The 14599-nt window shown below is 44.0% G+C and overlaps 1 protein-coding gene across 8 annotated transcripts in view; it reads left to right on the top strand.

The window, feature by feature from the left end:
• The window catches only part of SFMBT2 (Scm like with four mbt domains 2), a 211682-nt gene that overhangs the window by 169124 nt on the left and 27959 nt on the right, over window positions 1–14599 (top strand). For all 8 annotated transcript variants that reach the window (XR_009211057.1, XR_009211058.1, XM_032151529.2 and 5 more), the window contains 3 exons: window positions 829–899; window positions 3617–3756; window positions 12590–12699. Coding sequence is in view for 6 of the 8 variants with exons in the window: in XM_032151529.2 (XP_032007420.1) it covers window positions 829–899; window positions 3617–3756; window positions 12590–12699 (321 nt within the window). In the remaining 2 variants the exon portion in view is untranslated. The remainder of the gene's footprint in view (window positions 1–828; window positions 900–3616; window positions 3757–12589; window positions 12700–14599) is intronic.

Below are 14599 nucleotides of genomic sequence, written 5' to 3'. Positions count from 1 at the left end.
TCCTCAAAATTTCTGATTCAGAATGTCCGAGATGGGGCCCAAGAATCTGCATTTCTAACAAGTTCACAGGTAGTGTCAATGCTGTGGGTCTGGGGACCCCTCCTGTGAGAACCACTCCATAGATGGCCTTGCTAAGATCTCTTGTAAGGGTTGACCTTGAGCTTAAGGAGCTTTTCAACCATGTGGTTTCTATGCCACCAGCCTAGACACCCCTGTGAAACCTAGTTCACCTCTTTTCCCCTAAGGCTACATTGTAAAACACATATTTATTCAGCAACATTTTTGCTGAACTATAACAGAGCTGTGTCCTGGAATAAGTCTACGTTACATTTTAAGATACGCCAGTTTATAGATTTTCTTTTAAGGCCCTATTTTTAGTGTGGCCATGACTCACGCGGGCCCAGAGGTCAGAAATCAAAGGTGAGTGGAAAGTGGTTTTCAATTAGACATCGAAGTGGAAAAGCCTGACTTTAATCAAATGTAAGATAATGTGTCTTCATGTTTAAAATATAATTGAAGACAGTATTACAATTCCATAGCAAGAGATAGGCCAGAAACGACTTGGGAGAAACTCACTGATCAGGACCAGCCACTCAGGGGCAGACGTCTCAGGCTTCCTAGGGCCATCCAAAGAATTGGACAACAACTTCTCTGAAATGCTGTTTTCATCTGGTCTTACTGGCATTGCTCCCATATACACATTCTATTCTATGGTCCTCTTATCTGAGATTTCTGGAAGAGCCCTTTTAAATTATGATAAGACTTTGGAATGTAGTAGTTCCTTCTAAAGCTTGTGGTCCCTGATAGTTTTATTTTCTCTGTTGACAGATTACCGCCCACAGTGCCTGTTAAGAAAATACCTCATGACCTTTGTTTATTCCCTCACCTGGACACCACAGGTAATCAGTCCCACAGGTAATTAGGGGGTCTCTGTGCCTTCCCACTGTGCAGCCGGGAGCAGAGACATGTATAGGTTTGTAGGTCGATATGAGTACATCTCAGCGTTGAGCCTATTCTGTTTTTCTCCATTGCCACTCATGAATGGATACCTACTTTTTAAAAAGAAAAATTTCTAAGCTAAATTCTCTGTGCTGCTTCTTTTCTGCTTCTTGTTCAGTAGCTCTAGATAGTTCTAGTCTATAGAAAAAGGGTTTATGTGTGACTTGCAAATTAGGAGCCAAATTAGGGCTGCATATCATGGGGAAAAGGAAAGAGTTGAAAATATCATCTCATTAGGCAGTTTCTTTTTTGACATTTTATTTCCGTTCCACTTGCATTTTTCCACTTGCTGTTAGTATTTAAGTCACCCCTGGCTTTTGAATTGTTCCTTAAAACCCTCTAAAGAGCTGGTCGTGAACAATATATGTTTTTTAATGTGTAAAGTCTTACATCTTACAATAATCTTTGGAAATACATTTGTGCGCTACCCTCTGACCATCAAGTCTGGTAATAGACATGTTTGTACATTGTCATACTTGATGAAAAAGTCTATTCTCTAAGCCAAAATGAAACCTGCTCTGAATTCCAGGATTAAAACCAACACGTCATGGAAGAATCCTACTAGGGGATTATCTTGGTAGTAAAGAGCAGTTTTGTAAGTAGATTTAACTAAAATTTTGTTTTTCTGCAGGCCTGGTAATCTAAAGGCAGAGTAATCCTACCAACAAATGTCCATGTAGATGCAGCTGTGGACTTCATTATTTTGCCTGTTTTATATAATTCAAACTTTAGAATGGTTTTAAAAGAACCATGCCAGCTACCCTTTCATAGTCTATAATTGTAATTTTACTCCTTTTCTTTTATATCCAGAAGAATAACATTTCTGCCTCCTACCTCTGCTTGTTCTTAGTTGAAGTCTTTATGAGAACAAGCCTTCCTAGACTGTTAAATTACCATCCCAAATTAATAGCAGTGGTTTTGCAGAAATTCCACTGTGAGTGTTGCTTAGCTTGGAGCTTGGGTAGAGTCAGGGTGGGGGCGGTGACTCCCTTAGCCAAAATGAAACCTTATTCTACATTTATAGACATTAAGAAACTTTTGGCCCAGCATGGTGGCTCATGCCTGTAATTCCAGCACTTTGGAAGGCTGAAGCAGGCAGGTTGCTTGAGCTCAGGAGTTCGAGACCAGCCTGGCCAACATGGTGAGACCTTGTCTCTACTAAAAATACAAAAATTAGCCGGGCATGGTGGCGCGTGCCTGTAATCCCAGCTACTCAGGAGGCTCAAGCAGGAGAATCGCTTGAACCTAGGTGGTGGAGGTTGCAGTGAGCTGAGATTGCACCACTGCATTCCAGCCTGGGCAACAAAGTGAGACCCTGTCTCAAAAACAAAACAAAAGATAGTTTCTTCTTTTTTTGAGACAGAGTTTTGCTCTTTTCACCCAGGATGGATTACAGGCTCATGCTACCATGCCCGGCTAATTTTTGTATTTTTAGTAGAGATGAGGTCTCACCATGTTGGCCAGGCTGATCTGGAACTCCTGACCTCAGGTGATCCACCCGCCTCGGCCTCCCAAAGTGCTGGGATTACAGGCATGAGCCACCACCTGTAAGAAAGAAACTTTAGATTGAGGTCTTATCATTTAATTATTCTGCTTGCTCATGGCATTGGAGACAGCAAGATCAGCAGCTGTCACTGTTCCCTTTCTGAGTTGAAAGAATATGGGTAATACACACTTAAGCTGCAGTGAGGTCTACTTCACCATCATCAGATTGGCAGAATGGAGAAGTGCAACAGGAACCAGTGTTGGGGTAGATGTGGGACTACAGGAGCCCTTCCATGGTGCTAACAAGAGTGTCAGTTGGGGTAGTCACTGTGGAGAACGGCCTGGCCATGTCTAGAAAAACTGAAGATACAGATACGCAGACCTGTGGCCTAGCTGGCCCACTCTTATTACCCACCTGCAAGACTCTGTTGCCCACATGTAGAAGATTTTCACAATCGTATTGATGAAAGTGCTGTTGACAGTCCAGAAAAAGTAGAAACAACTAAATATCCATCAGTAAGAGACTAGACAGCTAAATGATGCTACATTAATTCAATAGAGTCAAATAAAGAAGTAAAAAGATGAACTCTCTAGATCCAAATTTACCAACTTGAATATATCTCAGAAACTTCTTGTTAAGCAAGGAAACAATATCTTGCAGGAAACAATTTATGGACTATGTTTAAAATATCATATTGTTTAGGCACATGCATGCTTCTGTGTGTGGTGAAGTTGACACACTTGTGTGGCATGATGAACACCAGATTCATACAATCTGGAAAAATTAATCAGAATTTCTAAGGTATCATTAAGGATATAAAATGTCCTGCTATTAGGACACAGCGCCTCTTTCTCAAAAGAAGAAAATCATCTGTTTTTCTCTGCTGCTCTGTCACAATTTGGAACCAGAGTGTGGCCTCCTAATTACAGTTCTAACGACACTGGCTGTCACGGTTATTGTGTTCATTTTGGGTTCCATTGCTTTTATTACGCCTGACTCCCCATCCGCCAAGACCTCGGACAGCTCTGTGTGGTCCTTTTCCCTGACCATGTGGATGAAGCAAGGGTCTAGGGGTCCCCTAGGGTCTGGGGCTGTGGTCCTAAGCATGGGCTATGCTGCTCTCCCCTGCAGGAACCGTCAACGGGAAATACTGCTGTCCTCAGCTCTTCATCAACCACAGGTGTTTCTCAGGCCCTTACCTGAACAAAGGAAGGATCGCAGAGCTACCTCAGTCGGTGGGACCGGGCAAATGCGTGCTGGTTCTTAAAGAGGTAAAGCCCATGCACAGTCACCTTGGCTTATTTTAACAGGATGTTTTAAAAAGCTGTGGGCTCAGTTTCTGAAGGAGGGAGTAGACATCGGAAGCAATTCAGTTGGCATTTACCGAGACCTCCTTTCTCTCCATCCTGGGGGCCGAAGCCAGAGATACACAAATGGAAAAATGATGCTCTGACCCATGAAAGGCCCCCCATCTAGGGGGAGGGACGTACATCTGCCTCCTCTCGAATTAGGGGGAAATGTTGCACTAGATTTGAATGAAGTGCTTTGGGAAGACAGGGAAGACTGTGTGTGGAGTGAGAGCCTAGGACTGGAGTTGAGGTTTCCAAAGAGGTAAACCAGCCTGGAATGGCACAGAGGACTTCATGAGGCAGCAGAGGGTATTAATCACCGAGAATGGCACTCCTTGGCCAGGTCATGGTGCTGTGCCATCTTTTTGTTTCATCCATCTCTTCCCAGCACCTGGTACCTGCACACGGGAGGTAATGGTAAGGATTTCAATGGTTTCCAGGTACTTTGACGAGGTTTGTGTCGTGGGTCACATCCAGGCCCATCACTTGGAGGCCATGGCTCCCCATTTCTCCTGCTGCCTTCGGGCGATGACCTGCAGAGAGAGATGAATCCTGAGGATGTTGATGAAGGCTTCTTCTCCATTGCATTTTTCCAGCATAGCCTCAGACAGTGCTTGGAGACAGATTGGAAATTTGGAATAGTTTCCAAACTCTTCCCGGAACTCTCTCTCTGCTCTTTTCTTACATGTATCAGTGCTTTCTCTGAAGAAAGAGGATACCAAGTGGATATTCTCTGTTGCCACTATACCATGATGAATGTTTCTTAAAATCCTGCAGGCACAGCAATCCGCTGGTCCATTGAACAAGTGTTTGTTAGGTAACTTTGAGGAGCCAGGCACCATCGGAAGCACTGGATTAAAAAAGAAATAGGCTCTGCCTTCTGCCTGCTGGAGTTTCCTGCTCTTGTTAGGGAGATGATATAATCCTCAGCTTGATGTACAGTTGGGGGTCTGAGAGAGAGGCAGAAACACAGTGTCCCGGGAGTAGAGTGGAGGACAAATATATGGCAAGTGACATTTCATCTGGCTTAGGCAGAGTGTGTAGGATCCTGATTGCACAGCGTGGGCATGGCCACACAGGTGGGCATTCAGGGTGTGTTTCAGAAAGGAAAGTCAGGTATGGCTGGAGCTTAGGACCTTAGGCTGGAGATAAACAGTGGCATAAAAGGGTGCATTCGATTTTGAGAAGAAAAACAGGAAGTTGGCCTGCCTTGATGCTTCAGTGTGAGGTTGGATGGAGCAAATTGGATGGGGCCTGCTTGTGAAAGGCCTTCTCTGATATTTTAAGTGATTTGGACTTGAATCTATGCATAGGGACCCTCAGAGGGATGCCAGACTCAAGCTTTCCCTCCACGCGAGGGCCTCGGTGTGCTTTCAAATATCATTTCACTTAAGGAGAAAGAGGCCATTGAAGCGAAGTCAGAGGGCATTTTCTCTTCCTGGTCATCAGTGGTATTCGTAGTTAAAGACGTTTTTATTTAAAAAAACATCTGCTTGAGAGAGGAAGTAGAGGTTATAGTTTAGAAGAAACCTGTCAGAAATCGATAAGGCTCTTGTTGTGGTCATTTATTTGGGAGCATGTAGAATGTTAAGCAGGTGGTCCCTGGCCCACATGAGCATCCAGTGGATGGGAAAGATGAGTATGTAAATAGAATGTAGCCACATGAGTATGTAAATAGAATGTAGCCAGATGAGTATGTAAATAGAATGGTCCCAGGTTCCAGGACAGGACCTGGCGTGCACGCTGTGAGATCACACCAGGGGCATCTGTAGTCTGTGGGGACCGCGGAACAGGTGGCCTGCCCCAGGTAGGGAAAGGAGCAGGAACAAGGCTGGGGCATCTGGGGTGCAGGTGATAAAGGAGGGAAGAGGAGAGGATGCTGACAGCACCTGAAATGTGCAGACTGCAAGGGATGGACCCAGAAAGGGCCCTTGTTCGTGTTTAGAGTCTGTTGCAGGCCTGGCCATTGTACCAGGCCCTTCATACACATCTTCATTTAGCGGCAGAATGGAGCTGCCTTCCTTGTAAATAGCTCATTTCTGCATTTGGTCTTGAAATCAAACAGTATGCATCTCACTAAGCCTAAGTGGCGAGTAGATTCGGTACATGAGACATTCACAGCTAAAGAGAAATGGTGATTGAGTTGGGAGGGCCACACCCTGGGAAGGGCTCCATGGTGTGGTTAAGCGGCAGGACCACTAGTTAATGCTAAGCAAATAAATTGGCACAGATCGGAGATCCCTGCAGATGTTAAACTCAATCCAAACAGAAATCAAGCCAGGATTACACATAAGAATTTCTGCCACCATCGGAAATAGGACCCTAGAGCGAGAATTGACTTTCTTCCGTCTGCCACAGCTGTCAGTCGGTGAATGGATTTTCACTAGGGTGATGTTGTCTGCCTGTATTTCTGCCTGTTTTTGTTGTGAGTGATAGGATGAGGACACAAAAACTGACAAAAATACGGAGAGCTGATGGGCTTCTTCGAAGCTGCCTGCAAGCCTGTTTCACGTGACATGTTCCGTTGTTGAAACGACACCTTCCCTTATCTGCCAGCTCTGTTAACAAACGGGATGACCTGGCTTCAGCCTATCTTGAGGGGCTGGCTGTTTTACTTTACTAAATGATTTTTTTAAGTCAAAAGTGGTTATCCCTGATCAATTCTCCGATAGGTGCCAGCGGCCAAATTTAAAGGCGAGGCCAGAGCAGTTTTCTAATGACAAAACTAGTTTTTTGCTGATGTTTGAAAAATGCATGTGGCAGGAAGAAAGAAAAACAAAACAACAAAAAAATAGGTGTGAGTGCCTCAGTTCTGTGAGTGCAAGAAAAATGTAAGTTCCACCAAGCTAATATTTACGCGAATGCTCCTCTTTCAGTACCAGAACCTCTGTAGCTTCAAATTTCATTTTAGTTAAAGAGAACGAGGTAATGGAAGTAAAGACAGAGTGCATTGCTTTTCCTGGCCATCAGTGTTATTAGGAACTTGAACACTTTATGTGTAGGAGATGTGCAGTGAGAGCGGTTTGCCCGGATCTGTTCTGCCAGAAATAGACAACGTCTCGGGGTGTGGGTGCAGACATGGTCTTTGGCAAGGCTCGGCGCAGGCTGCAAAGTCCAGTTCTGGGTTCTGAGTGGACCGCTTTACAAGAGAGGATGAAGTTTCTGGCAAAAGTGATCTTTAATGCATGGCTCTACTCACTTGATGGGTGTTAGAGTTGAGCGGGGTTTGGAGGGACCACGAGTGTGTCTGGCCTCCATTCGAGGGAGTGCAGTGAGGGGAGGTAGAGGACCTGGGAGAAGCTGGAACCAGAGTCACTCAGTGGTCCACTCAGGTCCAGGCGTATCCCATAAGCAAACTCAGAACGAAGCAGGCCTTGGCGTGGAGGCGCAGGCCCAGCCGGCGACCGGTCCCCTGACATGCTGGGCCTTTTACAGGATGCTCGTGCCCAGTTGCATGGAGGGTGGAGTTGTTAGGCACAGGCAGTGGTGATGCTGTTTATCCCAAGTCACGTGTCCATGCCCAGTAGGGTCACTGTCCATCGGGATCATCCTTTTCTATCTCAAATCCTTTACCCCATCCTCTCCCAGAGTACCAGGGTCCCCAAAAGAGAGATAAACTATGATCTATGTCGTATCAAGAGATTGGTCGCCTCCTATGACCAAAAGAGTCTTGTCGGCTGTTGTGTTCCTTTGCATTGCACGAGGTGTTCGGGAAATTTTTGCCTTGTAACTTACATACGATCTCATGAATCACCAGGCCTGTAGTCCTCACTTTATAGACAGTGTATCGGGCTAGTGTCTGTGTGTGAAAGAGAAAGCGAACGAGTGAGCCAGCCTGGGCACAAGAGGCCAACGGGGAGTGGAACATCTAATGTATTTACTCATGTCCGTGGGTCCTGGAGTGACTGTTTCAGCTGCAGACACAGACCCATGATGAAGGTGAGAGCAGATCAGCCAAGCGCTCCTGGCAGAAACGACTCTGAAAACACGCACCTGGGCAGGGCGATGGGACCTCTGCCTTCACAGGGACTCCAGACATCATGGTGAGGGGACATTGTCCTTGGAGAAAATCCCAGCGTGGCTCTCGGAGACTTGGGGAGCCTTGTGGTTTTTCTTAGAATTTATTTGGCTTAAAATATCAGTATGTAAATGTCAGTGACAGTATGTAACTTCTGTTTTTCAGAAAAAAAAAGAGAAACATGCCTTTCATGTGGGCATCTGTGGGCATCCCTTTGTGGGTTTTCCGCATGAGTTTCGGGGGTGCTGAGCAGGCAGGGGCTCTCCAATTGCGTTTGCTGGGCAGCAGACCTGGCCTGTCCTGTGTGCTGCTTTTTGGCAGTCCAGGTTCAGGAGCTTAAGAGAGGAACGTTTATAGAAAGGAAATCGATGCACTGTAACCTTCTATAGAAAGGTAGAAATAGAATACCTGATTTTCTGCTCTCTTTTTGCTTCTTTTTGTGCTTAAGAGTTCAGAGAAAGCCCCGGGAAGCCTGGCACCCAGGATGCTTTGCAATGAAGCGCTTCTCAGGGCTTGTTTTTTTGCTCCAGTGTAACTCTCTACCCTGTTTGCTGAGATGCCGGTGAGACCAGGGCACTCAGCTGAGGTCCAAAGGCTGGGTGTGAAGGCGTAGATCAGCAGAATCAAAGAAGTGATGCTGCACCCCTGGACCAGAATGCGGTGTGCCCCGAACCCCCGGCCTGAGTCAGGGATGCCCCACTGCAAATAGTGATGTGACCCCCAACCCCCAAAGGGCTCAGGTGACTCTGGCTCCTGGTCACCTGCAGTTTTGGGTCTTTCAAGTGGGACCTGGCGGTTTGGGATTTGGCCTCAGCTGTTATTTACGGTTTCGATTTCTGCCCCTGTGGTTGATTCATTAAGCGATTTCCCTCCGTCTTTTTGTTTGGGGTGTCTGGCTCTTATCCCCTTCATTGTGGAGCTCTGAGCATTTGTCCTGGGCTATCACTCACAACAACGTGTACCTAAAAACTAGAAAGCTTTCTGGTCGGAATCCTGAAAGTCGGCTGCCCCAAGCAGCCTTCAGTGTTCATAGACTTGATGGTAGGAGAAGAGCTTTCATTCTTCCAAGCAGTCGCAAGTTTATCGGTAGCACCCGGGGGAGGAGGTGTTGAGGGTGTTGAGGGAGTAGGAATGACGGTCTCGTATCGAGGACTTTTCCAAGTGATACTGGACAGAGGGAATGTCTTACCCAGCTACCCTCAGTGAAGTCAGTCCTCAGAATCAAAGACAGATGCAGACAGGCCTCTTGAAGATACTCTGCTGTGTTTTCGTTGCTGCTGTTTTAAATTTATGCTGAACATTAGTTAACCCACTAAGAATAATGTAGCAAGCTTATGGGTGGGTGTAAACTTCAACACACTCACATAGATAGTCTGTGGTGCTGAGGGAAGGTTGGCAGAGGAAAAGTGCACATTTTTTTTTTTGCATGTCAGGCTTTTCTTTATTATTTTCCCACAGAGAAGACAAGGTAAATTTGGTGAACTTTCTCATCATAGCATAGGATAAGATTTTGTAGCAATGAAAAGCAACAGCAAATGGTAACTCCGGAGCCTCCATTCACGTAGATTATATGGTATCAAATACTTGGAGTGAATTTATTGTTAATTTTTATGTGAACAGAATAATTTTATCTAATTTCAGAGCCCATATTGAAATTATTGAACTAATTCAAAAAATATCTGTAGAGCACCTACTCTTGCCAGTTATAGTTGTATCTACCATGGATACAGCAGCAAACAGAATGAAGTCCCTGATTTCCTGCTGCTTATGTCTTAGTGGGGGTGGACGGTGAACAAATAAGCCAATTACGGAATAATCCTATATTAATAATAAGACAAGTTATCCATGAGAGGCAGGAGAATGAAGGGAGGAAGGTGCTGTGTACAGAGGATACTCAGCAGAGACCTTTCTGATATGGACTTTGGGGTAAAGACCCGGATGGGGAGGGGTAGTCTGGAAGGGTTTCCCAGGAAGAACAATCCTAAGAGAAGAACAGAGCAGAGGAAAGGCCTGATCTGACCTGTGGTTTAAAGGATCGCCCTGGCCGTTGTTGGGAGGTGAGGCTCTCAGAGGGTGAGGTGGAAGGCAGGGAAGCCCCTGCTGGCAGGGTGGGAATAGAACTAGAGCTGCCCAGCCTTTCAGCCACGTGCCCTCACCAGGCATCCGGATAAGATAGTTTCAGGGACATTGTGGACACAGAAAAGCCCCATTGGATTGGGTTCCAGAGAGGACTGAAGAAGAGAAAAAGGCGCTGTTGAGTGTAGACTTTTCTTAAGGATTTTACTGTAAAAGAGCTGAGAAATGAGGTGGGGGAATGTATTAGTTCGCTTTCACATTGCTGATCAAGACATACCTGAGACTGGGCAATTTATAAAGGAAAAGAGGTTTAATGGACTCACAGTTCCACATGGCTGAGGAGGCCTCACAATCATGGCAGAAGGCAAAAGGCACGTCTTACATGGCAGCAGACAAGAGAGAATGGGAGCCAAACAAAAAGGGAAACTCCTTATAAAACCATCAGATCTCATGAGACTTATTCACTACCACGAGAACATTATGGGGGAAACCACCCCTACAATTCAATTACCTCCCACAGAGTCCTTCCCACAACACATGGGAATTATGGGAGCTATAATTCAAGATGAGATTTGGGTGGGGTCACAGCCAAACCATATCAGTGGAGGAAGATGAGACACCTAAGGTCCTGTTAGTTTGGGGGCAGGGGCAGGCTCCCTGCTACCCTCTCTGATCAAGAACGTAATGAACTGAACTCCAGTGTTTTGCAAAGCACAATAATTCAGTCTAACTGGCTAGTCATAGCAGCTGTCCCCTTAGTTATTTTCATTAGTTAACTATAATACATGACATTGTCATGTGCACAGAAATTATTCAGCTCACAATTCCAAAGTTTTATGGAGAGCTTGTTGAATTTGGAGACGGATGATGTGGCATCAAGAAAAGCCAAGGGAAAAACATTCAATATCAGATGCTTTTTATAATTTAATTGCTGCCTGCTCCCAGGCTGAATTGAACTGCAGAAGGCATTTTCTTTTCACAGTCACAAAATGCATCTCGATATGCAGCAAATAACATGTAGCTCTGGGGTTTTCTCAGCAAAACCCAATGAAAAGAATCTGTTGAAATTTTATTGTCTGTTGATAAACACTGTGTGCGTTATTGCAGTCAGTTCTAATTCGATTTATTTTTAAACTGAGTTTCTGTAAATTGTACTGACAGTAAACAATAAAATCAGATGATTATTCTAATACAGAAAACACAAACACAACAAAACTGCTGGTACCGCCTTGTCATGGCTTTTCAGCACCTTGGCAAGCCACATTCTCTTGGGTAGCTTTGAGGCCCTTGGAACATAACAAAATGTTACCCAGGCAGAGAAAAGGCAGTCGCCGGGCTGACTGCATAGTGTAAAGTATTTTAAGAGCGAATCCTTAGTTACAACTTGAGAAAGCTTTGTTGTTCTCAGAAATAAATCAGGGTGCAAACCAAGCTGGTTACATTCCAGAACACGACAGACCCGTGAAAACTGAGACAAGCAAATTCCATCCACATTCTCCCATCTTCTTCCATTTATTTTGTAATAGTCTCCATTAAAAGATAGTGTTTAGGCACTAGTGCCAGTCTCCCATCTCGCTCAGGTGTATCTCTTGCTCTCTCAATGGTATTTTGCTCTGAAATCCGAAATGTGAGCTCCATGCCTGGCATGCTTCTTCCAACTTCTGCACCTGGAAAGCCTGCCGGAGGCATGGGCACTGCGTGCTCCCCCTGTCTTGTTCCTGCTACTGTCACCCAGTGGAGCTTCACAGAGGATCATTTCATGAAACTCCACACCATAGGCCTCTGCTTTGCACTCTCATATTCTGTAAGGTCTTTATCCAAAGAGCAGCAGCCCAGGAATGTGCCAGAACTCATCAATGTTAATCATTAATGATGGTTTGCTTTTTGAAAGGTGAGCACCTTAGGGGTCTGAGGTCCTTATCCTTCATTAGAGAAGCTCATTGAGGTTAACAGGAACATCGTATCTCCCTAGAGTCAGCAGTTGGAACTCTTAGAAATGCCTGCTCTTTCTGAGCCCCATGGTAGACATATGCTTGTTTTCTTGGACTTGGGAGTGAGGGGTGGATGGAGGAAATACGATATTGGATGGCGCTGGATGTTCCAGATGCTCTTTTAAAATATTCACATTTCAGAGGGTTGCCGTAGTATTAAATGTCCATGAATTGAGCCTGCAAGAGGAGTGTTTCACATAATTTGTTACCCTCCTTGCAAGCATCTGAAGCCTCTCCAGAAGTGTTGGCATGAGTAGACTGTCTCCGTTTCATTAGTTCCTTATGAAATCTAAAAATAGAATGAAATTCTCAGTAGCCTATCCAACTGAAGAGTAATCCTGTCGAAGTACAATAAATTGCTCTTTGGTGAAAATGGTTCAGCTTTTCTGCAACTAGAAGAGTTAATGGGAGTCTGCCATCCCCTCTAGAGAGTGGTTCACACTTTTCTAGCCAGAGAGATTGGATTTTACCACGCTTTTCGTCCCTGGATGGTGAAACAACTCAGTGTTAACCTGGCAAGTGTTCTATCAGACTTAATCACGGTTCTTCTCTTCATGTGGGTGTAATGACGAGCTGTTCCTAAATGTCATAGTGTGGTTTTCAAAGCATCCTTGTGTTAGTAGGAATGAATGCAATTGCAGCTCAGTGTGCTTATTTTTTTCCCCCAAAGGTTCTCAGCATGATAATCAACGCGGCCTACAAGCCTGGAAGGGTATTAAGAGAATTACAGCTGGTAGAAGATCCCCACTGGAATTTCCAGGAGGAGATGTTGAAGGCCAAGTAAGTGCTTTCAGTTCTGGAAAGCAAGGGTTTTCGCAACACTTCACCTGCTGCTCTGAAACTTGCCACTTCTCTTTGTGACGCAGCCCTGTGTAATGGAACAAACTGAAGGACATTCATGCTGCGGTTCTGTGGATGACATGTAAATTTCTTGGCATTTTTGCCATACAGCGTTGCCTTAAGCCTTAGGATTCCTAAGGTGAAGTAGAGATTTCCTTAACTAATATTTTATTATGTTAAACATTCAGCATCATAAAAACTTGGTATTTTTCAGGAGCAAAAGGGGCAAAATTGTAAAGAGGATATCCCTCATCATTATTATACTATGTTCATAAACAGCTCTTCATTTTGATATTCTAAAGACTATGCTAAATGCAAATGCTCTTTTTTTTTCTGGCAGTTGACAGTTCTAAAAGATAAAAGGAACCCGTGCATGTTTGGTCTGGGTTAAGTAAATGGCAGTGAAATCTGGGTTGACATGGAGTCAAGTAACTTTCTTTTATTTGGAATAGGCTAATTGGAAAGATGACATTTTTGCTTTCTTTAAGTTTCTTGACCTCTGAAATTGAGAGCAGGAACCATATCAATGTACTTGAACCTGGTTGTTTAGGTACATAGAAAAAGATCCGTTTCTAAGATAATTTTATGTTGAATAATTGTTTAGAGTGCTTGAGAGGACTTTTAATATTCATCTATGGATTTCAAATAGAATAGGTTTTACTAGTTGACTTTTAATGATCATTGAGATGTAACATTTGAGAAATGATGTTTTTTAAAAGAGTAAAACAGTTTTCAGTGGCTAGAAGATAGCTAAGCCTCCTTTAGAGAAGGCACCTGCCCTATTCATAGTGAAAATTGAGAAATATGAAATAATTTGTATGATCAGTAATATTTTCCTCTAGTTAACTCATACTAGCACTGTGACTGAAAATGTTTAGAGATTGTGCCACGCTCAACATTCATTGCCAGCAATCCACTTAGCATTCCTGGTGTCATTTTTGAACAACTCTGGGGTTTTAGATTCAGTAAAAGTTATTTATGGCCTAATCATAATCTGCTAAATCACCAAAGTGTAAGAGAATATATGTAGATAAGAAGAGGGTTTGTTTGCAGAAAATGGCAGGCCAATTAATGATGCTGCTACATTTCATCATTTCCTTCTTTCTCAAGAAATATTTAAGTGAGCTTCACCTATAGCTCAGAGAAAAACATGTTTTTCTAATATTTCATATTTTTCTACTTTAAAGAGATCGTTAGCAGTAGTGGCACATTTTCTTATAAGTTTGTAGTAGTAGTGGGGGCAGAAAACATGAGCAAGTGTTTATAACGGAGAAATCCTTCTGATTTTAAAACTTTTCTGCAAAATTCAATACAGTCCATGTACACCTTATGGACACAGATATAATAAAAGTACAAAAATCTTAGCTCCCATTAAAGCCTCCCCTGCCTCTAAATAAGCCAGAAACTCGCTCCCGCTCCACAGTGAGAGGAAGTTCATTTTGCAAGTGTTTGCACTCGTTTTCATGTTACCGAGTCGATCAGAGCTTTTTATTAAATCCAGCCTGATACAATCAAAACAGACATGGTGAAACCCAGCTCTGCTGAATTGTAAAGGCAGCATATTACCTATTATATCAAATATGACAAAAAGTTCCATGGCAAACTCTTACACAGCAAATTCGAATGAGAAAATATTTCTCTGCACTGGGTTTCAACTGTGCTAGATCATAGCCGCGTCTCAAAGCAGCTGCTAATGATGACAGCTTTACAGGCAGCGGGAGCTCTCCTGCTCTGATACCGTGTGTTGAGTCACCTCTTCCCTTCTGATGTGAAACGACAACTTTTTAGATCTTGACAACTTTGCTATTTTCTTTGGTGCAAATGGGAGGAGAGAGAGCCG

The sequence above is a fragment of the Hylobates moloch genome, unplaced genomic scaffold (assembly GCF_009828535.3).
Source record: "Hylobates moloch isolate HMO894 unplaced genomic scaffold, HMol_V3 SCAFFOLD_2, whole genome shotgun sequence".
Classification (NCBI taxonomy): Eukaryota; Metazoa; Chordata; class Mammalia; order Primates; family Hylobatidae; genus Hylobates; species Hylobates moloch.
The sequence above is the reverse complement of the archived record's forward strand: the minus strand, read 5'-3'. Positions and strand labels throughout refer to the sequence as shown.